This window comes from Octopus bimaculoides, chromosome 13 (assembly GCF_046866305.1).
Source record: "Octopus bimaculoides isolate indiv1 chromosome 13, ASM4686630v1, whole genome shotgun sequence".
NCBI lineage: Eukaryota > Metazoa > Mollusca > Cephalopoda > Octopoda > Octopodidae > Octopus > Octopus bimaculoides.
This window is the reverse complement of record NC_142940.1, coordinates 33,488,888-33,508,276: the sequence shown is the minus strand read 5'-3', so window position 1 is coordinate 33,508,276 and position 19,389 is coordinate 33,488,888. Positions and strand designations below refer to the sequence as shown.

General features: G+C 36.9%; 1 protein-coding gene across 1 annotated transcript; it reads left to right on the top strand.

The window, feature by feature from the left end:
• Window positions 1–9,287: 9,287 nt before the first annotated feature.
• LOC106872063 (uncharacterized) lies at window positions 9,288–12,037 on the top strand. The gene has a single exon (XM_014918913.3). The coding sequence runs from the start codon at window positions 10,637–10,639 to the stop codon at window positions 11,852–11,854; it is 1,218 nt and encodes a 405-aa protein (XP_014774399.1). The 5' UTR covers window positions 9,288–10,636; the 3' UTR covers window positions 11,855–12,037.
• Window positions 12,038–19,389: the final 7,352 nt, after the last annotated feature.

Here is a 19,389-nt window from a genome sequence, read left to right as displayed (position 1 = left end):
CAATGGAAGGGCATATGTGTTTCACTAAGACTCTGCATTATCACACATGGTTCTAGTAACAGGAATGGATGGTTGAAAATTTTCATGATCACATAACCCCTAACATTTGACCTCCTAATTCTTCAGATCTCAATCCATTTGACTATTACATGTGGAGCGTTGTTGAGAGAGAGGTCAATGAATATGCCCATAACACCAAAGATTCTTTTAAAGCTGCCATAGTCAGAGTAATGTCCAAAATGAACCAGAACCACTTGATTCGAGCATGTAGATGATTTAGATCTCATATAGAAGCAGTTGTTGAAGCTGAAAGTGGCTTTGTTGACTAACATTGTAGAAAAGGTTTATTTTTATCCTCATAGCATTTTTTGATAAATAAAGTTATTATTTGTTATTATATATCTGTTTTTTTTTTTATAAACATATATCTGTCCTCAAATATCTTAGGCACCCTGTGTATATATATATATATATATACATACACAGGGTACATCTAAATTACACAAAAATGAAAATAACACTGACGTCTCATTTTAACAGATATATTTACCAAAATTACATAAAAATATCTTGAAATACTAAAGAGTAAATTTATTCAATAAAATCGCCATTGGCTTCAGCCACAGCCTCGAGACGACTTCAGAATCTTCTGCAACTCTTCTGGATGGTCTCGTACACTCAGGTGAAATTCCACTCTCCCATTTATTATATATACGTGCATTCGAATGTAGCAGGGAATAGCTAGCCTTTGGCTGCTGTTTGGATCCCATTGTGTCCACTACTCTGATTTGTTGGTATTGGTACAACTTGTCTCTTACTAGATTGTGCCACTTACCGCATATAACCAGTTGGAGGCTCTAAATAGAATCACATGGGACAGTCTGTTTACCACCCTGTTTTGAGCCTACAGCTCCTTATAAAAACTCAGCTTCTCCTTGTTCCAGAGTCTTTGGTTCCAGACCTTTTAAGGTCTAGCCACTGACCACAAAGATACAGCCAGTTCCAGTTCCAGGTGGCAAGATGTTAGGGGTGATGTGCTTGAAGAAATTGTCTGAGAGCTATGACGGGGTTCACCTGCTTGTGTGGCATGGTGCAGAATCCTGTTGCCAAATATAGGGTCTTCCAGCAGCCACCCTCTTGACCCAGGGCAGCACTACCTCCTCCATGTACTGGATGTAGGCCTCCATGTTGAGTGTGACGCCATGTGGGAAGATGAATGGAGGCATAACATCGCCATCACTAGTGATCACTCCAAACACCATGATGTTGACTGGATGTTTTATTTTTATCATTCTATGTACATGTTTTGGGGACACAGCAAACCAATGGTTGTTCTGTGTGTTCACCATCTGATCCTGGCAGGAATTTTTCTCATCTGAGAAAAACCAAAGCATGTCTGGTTGGAAGGGATGCTTGACTTTGTTCAAAAGCTTCGTAGTGCGATCTTTCCTCTTGTTCTTAATGGCTTGGGATAAAAATCGGCCCTTTCTCATCTTGTATGAGGAATACCAAATGTTTTCATGTTGTACCTGCCCGAGAAGAAACTCACACATTCATGTTTCCATGGCAATGGACCTGATTTACTTGGAGGGACCATTGTCAATCATGGCCTGGATCTCACCAACAAAACTCAGGAGTTCTTTTATAATCAGAACAATTAGAGTGAGTTTTCCCAGCTGCTGTACCTTTGTAATCACCATTAAGACTCATCTAACTCTTTCCGAATCCTCAGATTGACACTCAAACACTCTGAAATGTTCATATTGGAGCTTCCAGCACAAATGCCAAGTAGTATAGCATGTTGTTTACAAATGTCTGGTAGAGTGAATTGTGTCATGGTGCTGTTTCTCTCACAGAAGGTGCCCAACTGACCCTACTATATTGTGTAGTCGACAAAATCAAAAACAAACAATGCACAAGTGTGAAATTGAAAATATAACATGGCACCGTGTATATACATGCATGAGTTGTCTAAGAGACCGTAAGTCAGGGAATAGATGCATTCATATATCTGTCAATAGAGTGGGTATATTATCCGAAATATATAGTATCAGCTGTGATTTATATATAATACTATATATTTTGGATAATATATATATATATATATACTCTTTTTACTCTCTTTTACTTGTTTCAGTCATTTGACTGCGGCCATACTGGAACATTGCCTTTAGTCGAGCAAATCAACCCCAGGATTTATTCTTTGTAAACCTAGTACTTATTCTATTGGTCTCTTTTGCCGAACCGCTAAGTTACGGGGACGTAAACACATCAGCATCAGTTGTTGCTACTGAATAGTCTATTCTTTGCTACAATAGTGACAACATGAATTTCTTGCATCTTCTTGTTCTGTTAAAGTATTTGAGAAAACAATTATATTAATGTATCCAACTGGTTAAATTTCTATTTATTTATTTGTGCAGCTGATGATAGCACTGCATTTAAATTGATGTAATGATTGCATTGTTCAATTAAATGGAGCTGCTTGAAATGGTTGTACTGCAACACTTCTTGATATCCTGTTGCTTATTTTGATTTTATTCACCTTACTTCGAGCTGTGCAGATAATACCAGACTGACTTGGTGCTTCAACTTAAGTACCTAATTCAAATGAATCTCAATTATTTCTTATATATATATATATATATATATATATATATATATATATATATATATATATATATATATATATATATTGGGTTGGCAAGAAAGTAATTTTGTTTTCCGCAAATAGATAGTTACAATATTCTAGAATGACTTTAGTCAATGTTATGATTTTTTCCTTTTGACATTTGACATTTTAGCTTACTTTAGAAGCAAATTGCACGTAATTTTGTTTACAGCTGTTAGTTCAGTGTCAATTTTAACATGGAGTGCAAAAAACGAACATTTTCATCATATTTTACTTTTTTTATTTCTATAAAGACAAGAAAGCTGCTGAGGCTCACAAAGAAATATGTGAAGTTTATGGTGTTGATTGCTTAGAATGCACATGTCAGAAATAGTTTTAAAAATTTCATTCTGGAGATTTTTCACTCAAAGATGACCAACATTCTGGTCGACTTACTGAAGTTGATGATGACCAAATCAAAGCCATAACTGAATCTGATTGTTACAAAACTGTGCAAGAGATTGCAGAGAGGTTAAATATATCACACACAACAACTGTAAAATCACTTAAAATGTCTTAGACTCGATATTTGGGTTCCACATAAATTGAAAGAGATTCACTTAACACAACAAATAAATATTTGCAATATGCATCTCAAACAATGAAATCAACCTTGTTTTGAAACAAATCATCAATGCTGATGAAAAATGGATTGTCTACAATAACATCAATTGAAAACGATCATGGTCCAAGTGTAATGAACTAGCACAAACCTCATCAGAAGTTAAATTGCATTAAAAAAAGGGTCATACTGTTAATTTGGTGGGATTACAAAGGTGATGTGTATTTTCAGCTGCTTCCAAGGAACCAAATGATCAATTCAGATGTTTACTGTCAACAACTAATGAAACTGGAGGGAGCAATCATAGAAAAATGGCCAGAATTGGCAAATCATAAAGGGATTGTGTTCCACCATGACAACACTAGACCACACAAGTCTTTCCTAACTCGTGAAAAATTGTTGGAGCATGGTTGGAAGTAATGTCACATCCACCATTTTTTTACAGATAAGGACCAGAAATTCTATGAGTGTGGAATTATGAAGTTGCCAGAAAGATGGCAAAAACCATCAATGAAAATGGAAGATATATAATTGATTAAAGTTCATTCTTTGTATGAAAAAAAATGGCTTTTATTTCACACTAAAAAACCGAAGTTACTTTCTTTTCAAGCACACACACACACACACACAAACACAAACCTTCAGATTAGTCCAAATACATTTCACTTATTTTAATTTCTGAAAGTAATTTCACTGCAGATTACTGAGGAGAAAAATTCTTGCTTCTGGCAAAAGGTGTTAAAACATGATTATCAGTTCATGGCACACCTACTATTGGACCCTTAGACACACTTCTGGCTTAATATGCCATATTCAGTAGGGGACACCAAAGAGAGGTAACCCTGAGCTGACAGAAAACTGTAGCTTTATAATGGATCAGTCAATACCAGCGACTGATTCGAACTTGTAGACTGTGCATTCTGAACAAATACTTCAGTACTCGCATGAAGCAGTGAAATTGCCTTTAGAAGTTAAGGTATGTCAAAAACATATTTGAACTGACCTAAAGTTTTTTTATTTCTCATCACTGCTTCATGCTACTACTTATGTAACTATGTATGTCATTATTCAGTTTTATTTCAAGATTTCTTGCCAATAGAGAAAGAGCCAGTTTCTTACCTAGATCGAAGGCTCTTTCATAGGAATTTCAACATCAACAGGGTATTTTTGTATGTGTGTATATGTGCAGACTTGTATGTTTATATATATATATATATATATATATATATATATATATATATATATGGCAGTGTTGGCTACAGCCTAGTCACCCGTATTACGAACCAGGTGTTACACGAAGGAGTCATAGTAAGACAGCTGCAGGAGAAATACCTAGCCAAGGATAAACCTCTGTACCTGGCTTTCGTTGACATGAAGAAAGCCTTTGACAGGGTCCCCCGATCCCTTATCTGGTGGTCAATGAGGAAACTTGGGATAGAAGAATGGTTAGTGAGAGCTGTGCGAGCCATGTACAGAGATGCTGCCAGTAAGGTAAGGGTTGGAAATGAGTACAGCAATGAATTCCGGGTAGAGGTAGGGGTCCACCAAGGTTCCGTCCTCAGCCCCCTCCTATTTATCATAGTCCTCCAGGCAATCACAGAGGAGTTCAAGACAGGTTGCCCCTGGGAGCTCCTCTATGCTGATGACCTTGCACTAATTGCGGAGTCACTATCAGAACTAGAGGAGAAGTTTCAGGTGTGGAAGCAAGGTCTAGAATTGAAGGGCCTTAGAGTCAACCTAGCTAAAACCAAACTCCTAATAAGTAGGAAGGTAGATAAAACACAAACCCCTGCAGGTAGATGGCCCTGCTCAGTATGTAGAAAAGGAGTAGGTAGTAACTCTATAAGATGTACCCGGTGCAAGCTATGGACACATAAGAGGTGCAGCAATATCAAAGGCAGGTTAACTAGAAAGTTAGTCTTTGTATGTGGCAGATGTTCAGGTGCAATAAAGACTGTAAACAAACAGAAAATAACTTCTATCTCATTCCAGGGTGAAAAACTAGAGGTAGTTGATAGCTTCCGCTATCTGGGTGACCAAGTTAGTAGTGGGGGTGGGTGCGCTGAAAGTGTAGCTGCTAGAATAAGAATAGCCTGGGCAAAGTTTAGAGAGCTCTTACCTCTGCTGGCGACAAAGGGACTCTCACTCAGAGTAAAAGGCAGACTGTATGAGGCATGTGTACGAACAGCCATGCTACATGGCAGTGAAACATGGGCTGTAACTGCTGAGGACATGCGTAAGCTCGCAAAGAATGAAGCCAGTATGCTCCGTTGGATGTGTAATGTCAATGTGAATACCCGTCAGAGTGTAAGTATCTTGAGAGAAAAGCTGAACATTAGAAGCATCAGTTGTGGTGTGCAAGAGAGACGATTGCGCTGGTATGGACATGTGGTGAGAATGGATGAGGATAGCTGCGTGAAAAAGTGCCACACCCTAACAGTTGAGGGAACCCGTGGAAGAGGTAGGCCCAGGAAGACCTGGGCTGAGGTGGTGAGGCAAGAACTTCGTACATTGGGCCTCACCGAGGCGATGACTACTGACCGAGACCTTTGGAAATGTGCTGTGCGTGAGAAGACCCGGCAAGCCAAGTGAGATCGTTGCCAGTGCCCCTGGACTGGCTCTTGTGTGGGTGGCACATAAGATGCACCATTTTGAGCGTGGCCGTTGCCAGTACCGCCTGACTGGCCTTCATAGGATTTTCGAGCGAGATCGTTGCCAGTGCCCCTGGACTGGCTCTTGTGCGGGTGGCACATAAAAGACACCATTTCGAGCGTGGCCGTTGCCAGTGTCGCCTGACTGGCCTTCGTGCGGGTGACACGTAAAAGCACCTACTACACTCTCTGAGTTAGGAAGGGCAACCAGCTGTAGAAACTCTGCCAAATTTAGATTGGAGCCTGGTGTTGCCATCCGGTTTCACCAGTCCTCAGTCAAATTGTCCAGCCCATGCTAGCATGGAAAGCGGACGTTAAACGATGACGATGATGATGATATATATATATTGTGGAGGCGCAATGGCCCAGTGGTTAGGGCAGTGGACTCACGGTCATAGGATTGCGGATTTGATTCCCAGACCGGGCGCTGTGAGTGTTTATTGAGCGAAAACACCTAAAGCTCCACGTGGCTTCGGCAGGGGAACCCTCGACGTCATAAGCGACGGAGTGCCAACAACAACACATATATATATATATATATATATATATATATATATACACACATATATATATATTCTCATGCATTATGTATGTATGTATGTATGTACGTACGTATATATATACACACACACACATATATGACACTCAAGCTGGTTAGCCTTCATTTCTTTTATTTGTGATTTCTCAGTGAATTACCTCTCTATTTAGAAGCCAAGAAAGAGACTTCAATGTGATTGTTCAACATGCTAGAAATAACAGCCAAAAAAGTTCCTGAAATCTCACTGCACCATCTGAAAAAGAAGATACGTCGGTCCCATTTAGAATATATTTCAATCATGGGACCTCAGGGCTGACCTAGGGTTAAACAATAACACACTCTTTACCATATTTGATGGCATAGCAGAAACACTTTTTATAAAAACCTGTTTCAAAAGTACCCCCAGGTCTTACATGTGAAGTTGGGCCTATATTACATACTTTATTGTAGTTTTTCCCAACCTATCTTCCCCCAGGTCCCACTATAACTTTCCAGAAAAATGTATGCCCCCACCAATGGTTAGAAAAAAACAACAACTCTATTTTCAATATTTTATCACAATTACTTAATCCCCCCCCCCCAAAAAAAATCTGCCAGTAACTCTTTTATTAAGTGCTGAGTACAAAAAAAAAAAAGTACATTATTGACTAAGGTTAAAAAAGTTGATCACTTTAATGAGAACCTTGTGACTGGTAACTATGGCACCACACCCACTATAATTTTCCCAGGCCCCACCAGTGGGGTGTATGCCCTGCATTGGGAATCACTGTTTTAATGCATTAAAAACTTGTTTCTGAATATGTGCTGCTGAAATTAGGATGCATCTTAGATGCTTGTCTTTTATGCCATGAAATACAGTAAATTGTTTTTGACACTACCTTTTCACATCTCATACCTTTCTTCTCCACTGATGCTGCTATAGAGTTAAAGGACTTATAATCCACATTACACATAACAATGGAATCAAACAAGCAGATCAATGGTCAACGACATTCCTTACTGCTGCCAATTCATCTTATATTTTTTCTTTGCTCCCCCCCTCCCCCAGATATATATCTAAATTATTTAAGTACTTTTTTTTAATCATTGAGGGTCAAATCTACCCTAAAATCATTTGAGGAATGATTTGAGGGTAGATTTGACCACTATTTCTAATAGATTGAGTGGTCACATAAAGCAGACGTCCCCAATGACTGGACCATAGACCAGCATTGAGCCAAGGATTATTTGTACTGGGCAACACAGAAAAAAATAAAGCTTTAAATTTATTTTTATTTTATTGACATTTGCCATCTGTAGGGTGTTGTTGTATTATACATGTTATATATGTAATTAGTACGTAATATACAGGGTGGCCACAAAGTCACACACCATGGGAGATATCAAGTATGCTTTATTAGCAATGAAGTAGGTAATCCATTACAAACATTCAATATCTGCCTCCATCCAATAAGGATTGGTTTGTGAGTAATATCGGCAGTTGTTAAAAGAGATAAAAAAAAAGGTATGTTAGCAATTTCACATTTTGCAGGATGGTGCGTGACTTTATGGCCACCCTGTATATGTATATATATTAAGGCAGTAAGCTGCTGTTAGAATCATTAGCATGCCAGGCAAATCATTTAGCAGCATTTTGTCTGTCTTTATGCTCTGAGTTCAAATTTTGCTGAGGTTGATTTTGCCTTTCATCCACTTGGGGTTGATAAAATATGTACCAGTTGTACACTGGAGTTGATGTAATCAGTTTAGCCCCTCCTCAAAATAACTGGCCTTGAGCCAAAATTTGAATATATATATATGTAAAAATATTTATTATATATACTCTCTGTAGCTGCCTGCTAGCAACTTTTAGTCCAACCCATGCCAGCAAGGTAAACAGACGTTAAATGATGACGATGACATATGCATTGGGTTTTGTTACATACGTGATCCCAGTATCGATAGAACATTGTCTTGCAGGAAGCTGTTCTGTGGTGCAAAACTAGTTGGGGTCCACTAATATAAAGGATTCCTCATGGCCCTACAAATAAAAAGTTAAGTAATTCCTATATTGCAGACAGGGAGAGATGGTACAAATGTGGGTGGGAGGTAAAAAATACTTTAGCAAGATTCTTTTCTGTAGGTCATTAGGAAATATGCTTCCCTACGTTATGACAGTGTCCCTAACTCCATCTGGAGCTGAGAGTCCAAAGAAGCAAGGACCTTGTTCCTAACAAAGATGGTGTTATTTCTTTAAATATAATGCTCTGAGGGATATATGTATATGAGCCAATGAGCAATGCTCCACAAGGAGCAAATTACACCTTATTGTCTAAAAAAAAAAAGATACACTAGAGAAGATATTCCAAGGTATACAATACTCCAAAAGGAACAAGAAGACAAGGTAGCCACAGTTGGAGTGTCTTCTATCAAAGATTTGCTTGATGAAAGCCAAACTCGAACAACAACGATTCTCATAATTCCCTATAATCTACGGTAAAGAATCCTGTTAAATTCTCGTCTACCACCCACGGAAGATCTTGTATAGAGTCACCTGATATGCTAGAAATAGCAGTTAAAATCCCCCCTCAAACTACACCTTACTGTCTTTAAATAAAACGGTTGGGGTGGGACATTGCTTAATAAGATTTTAATTAGTATATGTCTGAAAAAAATTTAAAAGACAGATAGTTACAACTGGGAGGAATTTTGACGAAATAATCCAGCATAATCAGAGCTGACCTAAGGGTGTGGTAGGAAACTAGACAACACAGTAACAACATCAACAACAGCCGAGGTACATTTTTCCACAAACAGTCTAGACTGATATTCACCTGGTTAATCCTTGAGACATTCCCCACCCTCTAAAGTATTTGGTGTGTATTAAATGTAATGAATGGATAATGGCGACAGTGTTGTTCGTTTTTACTTTCTTTTTCCTTTTATTATTTCTCTTGTAAACTGGAGCCATAAAATTTTGCCAGAGTCAAAAATGAGGAAACCTTCACCAACAACTGATTTATTTGATATATATGTTCAATATCATCATGATAGCAAAATAAGATAACTCTTGTTTCATTATCATCGATTATGTGAATCGATTTCTGCGTGATTTATTTTTTAATTTTATTTGTTATTGTTGTTCACTGCCAATGTTTGTCGATGCTTGTTGCCAAACCTCGAAGCTTTGCGTTTACTCAAACATTCACTTCCGTTTCAAAGAACATCGACATAATTTTGGTCTGCAACAATTTTGTTTCTTATGTTGGTGCCAAGTTTTAGTAAAAATGGCTTAAAACAGAATAATTTTTAAAATTACTTATTGGATTCTAATTAATTGTGATTATTTAATATGTGAATGAGATGTGTGTGTATTTTCGTCTAGATGTAGTGGAATATCGCATAGGAATTAAATATCATTGGTCCAACTGAAAAATCCATGACTAGGTTTCGATATCTAAATGGAACCGATTAACATATCACCTGTTTTCTTTAATATTTATGGGGAAGGCATAAATATTATGTCTCCATTCCTTTCCTGCCCATCATTAAAAGAAAATCTTTCGTTTCGATTCCCAAGTCGTAAATGTAAAGAAAAAGAAATATAATTGTTTTGTTTATAAATTTCTTCCGACATGAAGCAATGCGCTTTAAATTATTATCATTATTTATGCTTGTTTTTTTTTTAATAGAATAAAATAAATTTTAGATAATTTAGTTATTTTTTAAATTAGTTTCACACCTTGGCAGAAATTTGTTGAAGGAAGTTGTTAAAATGTATTTATGGCTCCGTGACAAAAATACGAAAGTATGATTAGAAATCATGAAATGAGTGAAGGTTGAAGGAAGGGAATGTCTGTGATTCTGTGAAGACACATGAAGATTTCAGAAGTGAACAACTCAAGAAAAAGAAAAAGAAAAAAAATGTTCAGTAGAAAAGTTTATTCAGAACCTAATTCTTCCACTTGCACATACTTTTCCGATGACTTTGGAGGCAAACTGTTCGCTTTTGATGCCATTCATATTGTTTATTTTCTGATTTTGCTGTCGGTTAGCGGATAACGAGAAGTAGTGGTGGAGAAGTTTTATTATAGCAGCGGCTGACAGCCACTTAATGTTTATATTATGGTTGTTAGTAAGCAGCAAGTAAATTAACCGAGTACCAAGCCATAGTACCAGTCTGCAGACAGATTCCTAGAGCAGGGAGGAGGCAACAACGGTTCTCTAGAACGAAAATGTATGGTCAGCTGCTACGTGCCGTACAGGATGGCGACGCGGATGATTTGCGAAGACTTTGTAATGATTTCATAACAGATATTAGTGTGACTCCATTGAATCCTGGAAATACACTTGCTCCAGTGGAAGTGGCTTGCAAAAATGGCAACACAGAACTCGTTAAGATTTTCTTAGAAAATGGATGCAGCCCTAATCTTCCAACATCGAAAGGGCGCCTTATTCACACCGTTTTGGATTCGATGAAATCTGGAGCTATAAATCTTCGAGAAGGTCGTGATCTTATAAATTTTATGATAAAGAAAGACTTGCAGTTATCTATTGTGGACATTAAAGGTGATTCCCCGCTCCAGCTTGTCGCCGAACTCGGTGATGTTGAAACCCTGGAAATTATTATTGAACATTCCCCCGCTAAACACCAGTGCGAGAGAAGTATTGGAAGTGGCTTCATTCCTCTGCATACATCTGTCATGAGAGGTGATTTAGACTGTGTTGACAGATTGCTTCGGCGTTATCCCGCAAAGTTTATAAATCTTTGTGACCAGAATGGAGAAACTGCCTTAAACCACAGTCTCAAGATGATTCGAAACAACGTCAAGTACTTACGGACTGACAATGGTGTCATTTGTTTGGAACAGAATCCCGACCAACTTCGATTGTTCGGACACCAATGTAAATTTGTTGGAATTATGGAGATGTTGCTATCGATGGGAGCCGAACCTAATTCCTTATATTTCGAAAATAACTTCGATACTTCAAGACGACAACAATCTATGCTTCCTTTATGTATCGCTCTCAGTATCCTGTCCATGTATGAAATGAGGTATGTTCATAAAGTGGAACCCGCATCGTTAGACCTAGAGAAAACAGAGGACTACATGAATCTATACCAAAGCATTCTTCAAACATCAGAAGAATTCCTTAACCTCTATAAGAGTGTGGTTCGTTTATTGGTGCTGTGGGGGGCAAAACTTGAAAAAACTAGTCGAGTTTACTACAAAAATCTGTTTGCTAATTGTCCCATTGTTCAAAATTTAATCGACGAAGTATTTGATTACTGGTCATTTGTGAGATTTACCAAAAACAAACCTAAAAAATTGGGACATCTTTGTCGCCAAATCATCAGAACCCGACTTCGCCAAACTAAATCCTTGCATTCTATCGATTCTCTTCCATTACCTGCAAACCTAAAGGAATATGTAAAACTGAATTATTTCTAACTTAAAATGTAATTAACGAGCAGCTCTTCGTTGTGTGGGTTCCACCTATCTAGCCAAAATATGTTTGTTAAATGAACGAATCCTAAAAGTCAGTTGCTATCGACATTTGCTATTTTAAATGTATTTTTATGTCATGCTTGCTGTATTGTCAGAAAAGAATGAAAAGAAAAATAGATTCTAAAATCGCTTTATTTATTTATTTATTTATTATTCAAGGTATTCTAATTATTGTTATTTTGTTATAACTAATATATATATTATAACTGGAAGAAAAGTTTTTTAAAGTTTGATTTGTATTCCAGTGCTTCTCCGATCCTGATATGAGTCATGTATTCTTTCTATCTGATCGTTTATATTTTAGTTAAGTGTGTGTGTGTGTGTGTATATATATATATATCTATTTCTAGCACATTAAATGTCCACGTTAGTGGTCAACGTCATATATAAAAATGTACTTTAATCCCCTGAGATTGCAGATACTGTTTCTGTATCTCTTTGATTCTTTAAATGTGCTAGCTTCCTGGTAATTAATCGATATTAATTAATATATGATTTTTTGCCATTTTTTAATAATAATATATATATATATATATATATAAAGATAGATGTACTTGCAAAATCGTTCTTCGTCTCAGCGAATAACTTTTGTACTCCTCTCGTATGTGAAAGAGTGTGTATAAAAAAACTGTTGGTGTTATAGAAAGAATGTCTGTGAGTGACGTACCACTGAAAAAATAATTGATTGCATATATTTCATTCAAACCTCCCCCGCCACTATTCCTTACCATTTAACCATGGCTTCCTCTGCGCCTTATCGTCAACAACATGGCATCTGTACCTTTAACTATGGTTGTTCTTTCGAAACAATTTATTTAATCATATTAAATTCTACCTAGTAGTTGTTTGATTTTGGAAAGCTTCGTTTGTGTTTTAAAATTACATATCTAAAATTCTCAGATAAGTTATTGCTAGAATTTGGATTTTCAATAGATTAACCTCAATCTCTCACATTCTCTCTCTCTCTCTCTCTCTCTCTCTCTCTCTCTCTCTCTCACTCTCTCTCTCACTCTCTCTCTACTTCTACGTTTTACAATCAGTCGTATTTTCTGGTCATTTTTATGTGCCCTTTTTCCTGCACACACGATGTGTGTGTGTGTGTGTGTGCGCATGGTACATAAAAAATGGATTTTACCTTTGCCAACATGGACAGAACCTAGACTCCCCAGATTCTAGATTGTGTGTGTGTGTGTAGCCATCCATCCCAAACCTTGGGCAATGAATTGGTAGAATCATTAAAGCATTGGACAAAATACAGTATTTAGTTCAGAGTTCAGATCTTGCCGAAGTCAACATCCTTTTAATCCTTCCAGGTCTAATAAAAGTATTGTACTCGGTTTTAATATTCATATAAAACACCCTAGATTTGGCTGTAATTATTGTAAACAGTAAGACTGCATTGGAATTCAGATCTTTTATTTTCTAACACGATGTTAATCAAACTATTTAACAGGTTCTTTTTTACTGTTGTAATTCTTACCAAAATGGATTTATATTAAGGGAATTTAAAATTTTGTTTCACAATTGGAGGCAAGAAGATTTAGCTCTTGTGAAATAGTAGAAGTCAAGTTTCAAAGCTTATTTTCTTTTAGGTAACTCTCCTTACCTTATCAGGTGCAAAACTTGGTAGTTGCTACCTCTCTTCAGAGATTGTAAGGCTTTTAGAGTGGAAGTAAATGAGTGCTGTGTACAAGAGATAAGATGGTGGGGGTGCCTGTCCCAAGGAGCTCACAGACCAGGAACATAGGCAAAAATTCTCCTGGGTGAGTAACAGTGCAGGAGTTGGTAAAGTAAATTTATTATTGGTTTCATAATGAATGGATAAAGTAATTAAAGTATGTGACTGAATGATTAAGACTAGTCAGAGGTAAGATATCGGGAACAGGGGTCTCTACATGCACCACAATCAAGATGATTTGTTAAAAGGGCCATTTCTATGAGACCTTGCAAACTAGGATAAAAGACTGAGTTTGTTATGACTGGGAACTTTAATGGGTATGTTGAGCTACCTTATGCTGGTTATTCCAGTGTATATGGAGGTTAGGGTTATGGTACTTGGAATAAAGATGGTTCAAGATTCTTGGAGTTTTGTGATGCATATGACCAAACCATTTGCAAAACTAACTTCAAGAAACAAGCCAACCTTTTTATCATCAACTATGAACATGCAAGTCAGAGAGGCCTCATACTTGGTAAGGAATCGATTAAATAGATGGTTATGAATATTAAGTCTCACCAATAATAATAAGAAGGAGGTATGGAAGTGTTACTTAGAGGAGAATAAATGGGAGAAGGAAGGACTATTCCAAGTAACTGCTATGCAATTGAGATAGGCATAGGGGTACAAATGCAAGAAAGCAGTTGGGCCTCAAGGATAACCAATGTAATGGTGAAACTATCTGATGAAATAGGACATATACTAATCATCATGTAGACCAGTGGTTCTCAACTGGGATCCATATAAGATTTTGTTGTTAAAAATAATAACAAATTAATTTTACTTCTACAATACAACATAGGCACAGGCATGGCTGTGTGGTAAGAAGCTTGCTTCCCAACCACATGATTCAGTCCCACTGCATGGCACCTTGGACAAGTGTCTTCTACTATAGCCTTAGGTCAACCAAAGCCATGTGAGTGGATTTGGCAGATGGAAACTGAGAGAAGCCAGTTATTACACTCTCCTGTCCCAGAAAGCATATTCTCTTTATCCATCTATTTCCAGTCATTTCAAAAATGTAACTACACATGGAATGTTGGTGATTTTTTTCTCCCTCTTCCTTTTCTTTTGGACTTTCCTGTCTCCTGTTTCCAAAGAAGAACTATGCTTGAAACATAAAACAACCACTCTTTCTTTCCTTCTTTGAGCGTCTCATTAATACTTTGCATGTACTACATCCTCGCATTGTTTTTTTGGTCTTTTTTCCTCCATTTAAAAAAATTAGTTATATATATATGTGTGTGTGTTTGTCCACCTTTCACTGACAACTGGTGTTAATGTGTTTACATCCCTGTAACTTAGCAGTTCAGTAAAAGAGACTGATAGAATAAATATCAGGCTTTAAAAATAAGTCCAGTGGTTGATTTGTTTGCCTAAGGCAGTGCTCCAGCATGGCTGTGGTCAAATAACTGAAACAAGTAAAAGAATACAAAGTATAGTGGGATTTTAAACATCAAATGACTGAGAGTCCATCTGAGTAAAATTGGGATCAAAGGGATCCATAGGCAAAAAATGGTTGAGAACCACTGATGTAGGCAATCAAGTTATATAGAAAGGGGCCATTTCAAACTACTGGTATAGCAGTATCATCATTAACTGCTACAAGGGCAAAAGCGGTTCACTAAGAGAGAAAGAAAATAAGAGGAACATCAAACAGATGGACCACTAACAAAAAGAATATAGCACAACTAATTAAGAAGAAAATTAGCTAAGATGAGATGGAGCTTGGAGTACCAATGACTACAGGAGTTGTTCTTAGTAAAGTGCAACCCATTACACTAAGCATTCACTGATTTGGAGAAGGTCTTCAACAGTGTACTACACTCTATAGTCTGATTACTAAAAAAAACTTGTGTAGATAGTTTGTAAGAGCTGTGTAAATATGTACAGAGATGTCTGCAAGGTGAGACCCAGATAGGATTTTGACCTAATTCTAACCCAATCCCCTATTCTCCTGGTCTCAACAGAAGAGTTTAAGACTAGCTGTCTACAGGAACTCTTCTATGCCAATGTACTAAAATATAAATGAATCTAAAACAAAATATTGCTCTCAAAACAACACGAGAGATGAAAGAGTGACTGGTCAGTAAAAGTATCAGCTGACTGTGTATATTAACCCATTAAGTCCCACTGTCCTAAAAATAGGACACTAAATGAGAACATTAAATAAGCTATATCACATTGTCTCAGTGTCCTATTTATAGGACACCGAATATTTCTATTTGAAGTAAAGGAGTTTTAATAATTATTTATTTCATTTTAACCTATTTTCAATCATCTGTAAAAATCTAAAATATTCAGAAATTTAATTACTCTGGGACTTAAAGGGTTAAGAAAAGGTGTTAGTGCTGGTTGAATACAAATCAAACATGAAATTTGTTGGGTAACGAAAATGCTAAATGCCAAAGTGGAATGCTTCTGAGCCAGAGGAAGAAGTTGCTAATTCACAGATACAAAGATAACTTGGAACTAAGGAGAGTCCCTTATTAATTAACCAACTAGACAACTAGTTCGACTTGGCTAACCTAGATAGGCTATCTATCTTCAAAATGTGGTAATGTTCAATCTGATTTCTTTGTGCGTGTAAGTTTGGCAACAGAAATAGCATGCAGGTATCAAATATTCTTTTCTACTCTAGGCACAAGGTCCAAAATTTTTTGGGGAGGGGGTACATAATTTAAATTTATCACCCCCAAAAGGATGAAAGGCAATGTTGACCTCGGCGGAATGTGAACTCAGAATGTAAAGACAGATGAAATACTGCTAAGCATTTTGCCTGGTGTGTTAATGTTTCTACCAGCTTGCCGCCTTATCCAGCTATCAAATATTGGCAACAGAAAGGGCATCCAAGCATCATCTATAAGAATTCATCTTTACCACTATCTAAATATTCATAGAGATCTGTCTTTTCTCCTTTCTTCACCCCTCTCTCTTTTATTTAAATTCTGTAATGTGTCACTCTGGTAATACAGAAAACAAATAAAACCAACTCTTTTGATATTAATAGTGTCAGTTTCTTTTGGCGTCAAACAATACTTTGCTCCCACTATCAACCTACAGGACATGAAATTCTCTATACACAACAAAACACTACTAATCTTTGACTTGAAATTCTCTTATTAACTCTGTTCTCCATGCTGGTATGGTTTCGATGGATGGATTGGATGCCCTTCCTAACACAAACCTCTTTGCAGAGTGTGCTGGGCGTTTTAAACATGGTTCAAGCATGGGAACCTTTATGCAGCACCAAAATGCTGTGTTGAGCTATTTTTCCTCAGTCCCCTTTGCTAATATTTATGATCAAAGGTATTCAGTGCAAGACCATCCCATTTGAAAATAGTTAATCACTGTAGTGTGACTGAAAAGTGACAGCTTGCATTGTTTAATGTAAACATAGAAATATGTCAGAAGCAGCTTCTATACCCAGTGGTTTTTACTGTCACTAAGAACTTCCTGGTCAATAACCACCAGTCCTCTGGCTGGCAACAAGCTGAATGTGTTGGCCTATAAGTATTGAAATAAAGCCTAATGTAGGGAAAGGTATCTCTGTAGACCATTCACAGATTACTCTGGTGATGTATCTAGATATGTTATTGGATGTGAAATAAATGTACAGAGACAACTTGGAGATGAAGGAACGCACTTTGGTCTTCTGAGGGATGAGACAAACTTTTTGATGCTAGTGAATGAACAAGTGGATATAGTGTAATGCAGAGAGAATTCCTTGGTCTTTCTGTGAACAAGGCAACTTCTGTGGTATTGATGCCATTATAAGATGTATCCAGTACACTTTGTAACGTGGTTGATGATAGGAAGGACAGCCACTCATAAAAATCAGGCTGCAAAATGAAATGAGTGAATGAGATGTGATTCCCAATCTAAGAGGGCAACATTTCCAAATAAGAACTGGTTCAGATTGTGACAACCCATCTAACTCAATCCTGCAAGAAAAAGTAGGCATTTCACAATTTGTTATGTTCTTTAGCATCCTAAAATCAGCTTTCACCATTTTTGCTTATGTTTTCTTCCTTGGTCTTCTGCTTGGATCTCCTGTCACTTCTTCTCTTAATTGTCATCATCCATGTGCATAAGATGTTCATACCAGTGCTATCTTCTCTCTTGCACTGTTCTGCTGAATCCTCTTAAACCCACTCTTAAATCCACTAGGGCCTTATCAATTCACATACACTAACATTACATACCCAGTGGAACATACTTGTTTTCCAGCCTTTGCACATTCTCCACATCAAGCCCCATGTTTTATTCTCATGCAGCAACAACACAACACACACAAATATCATACAATTTGTCTTTGATTCAAAAAGAGAATCTCTTTGTTGCCAGTGAAGTTAATAGCTTCCTGAGCATTTTCCACTCTGTTCTTATTAACTCTGATATGTTCAGGTTACCTTCCTCTACTACTGATTTGCTCACCTAGGCTAGTGGTTATTAAGCCTATTTTGTCACAAGGCACTTAAATAATTTTTCCCAAAATCACAGAATCCATACATATAATTCATAGACAACTCCTGCACTTTAATTGTAACGAAACATCAGATAAAGCAAAAAACAAAAACTGTTTTAGAGAGAGAATCTCTCTCAAACATGTGTGTATGCACACACACACAAAACATAACTTTGAGAGATACAGACCTAAGAATTTTAAAGAATTTATGTTACTAGTGTTCTAACTACTAAGTACACCTGTGCATCTGCTATATATAACGTTTTATTTCTCTGTCAACTTGTCTGGGATCCCACTACTTCTGATGTGCACCTGTAGTTTACATTATGTACACCAAATTGTAATTACTGCCATTCCTCTGCACACCAACTTCACCCTTTTCTCTGAATGCAGCAGGGTTCAGTCCTCCTTCTTACTTATTAAAACTTCAGTATTTGCTAAGCTTGCTCTGAGGCCTCTTGGCTCAAAGTTTTGCCTGGAATTTCTTCTCTAAATCTTCCACAGATTCAGTTATAATAACTAAGCCTACTGCATATTACAGTTCCTACAGACATCTGATCATAAATTCCTCTCTTGTGAGCTGAAGAACTATAATTGATAGTGGTGGGCTGAGAACAGAGCTTCAAAGAACAACTTAAACTGTAAATTCCTCATAGAACTCATGGTTAATCCTTGTGTTGCTAATAACATGCACCACTCTTATAAGCCATTCATCAACACTTTGTTTTCTAAAAGACTACCAGACTATAGAGCATGGTACCCTGTCAGAGACCTCCTTCAGATCAATAGATAGTGTATTATGTGGATTACTCTGAGCTAAGAATTCTCTTGTTGTCTGTTGCAGGAAGAAGGCATTAGACATACCCTGATCTGAAACAAACCAAAATTGCAGTGCATCAAAGTTAATTGTCATCCTGATGATCAGTTTACAAACAAAATTTAAAACACACACACACACATAAATACTTGTATGCACATTGTATGTGTAATGATGGGATAATGTAGTCTTGTCAAAATATTTCTGCAAACCAAACACTAAATGTGAAAAAAAAAAAATTAAAAACACTTTATTTCTTACAAGGTGTGCATATGCATCCTCTTCTGATATATATTTTGATATATTTATTTATTTACCTATGAATATATCCGTAAGATTTAATATAGCAGTTAACATTTACAGCTTTATGACAATTATGATAGCTTTTATATTATAGGTAGATGATTTTGTTCCTGACCAAGGTACATAACTCTGGTTGCTCTAGTTTACTTGGGTTGAGTAAAATTTTTTTTTCA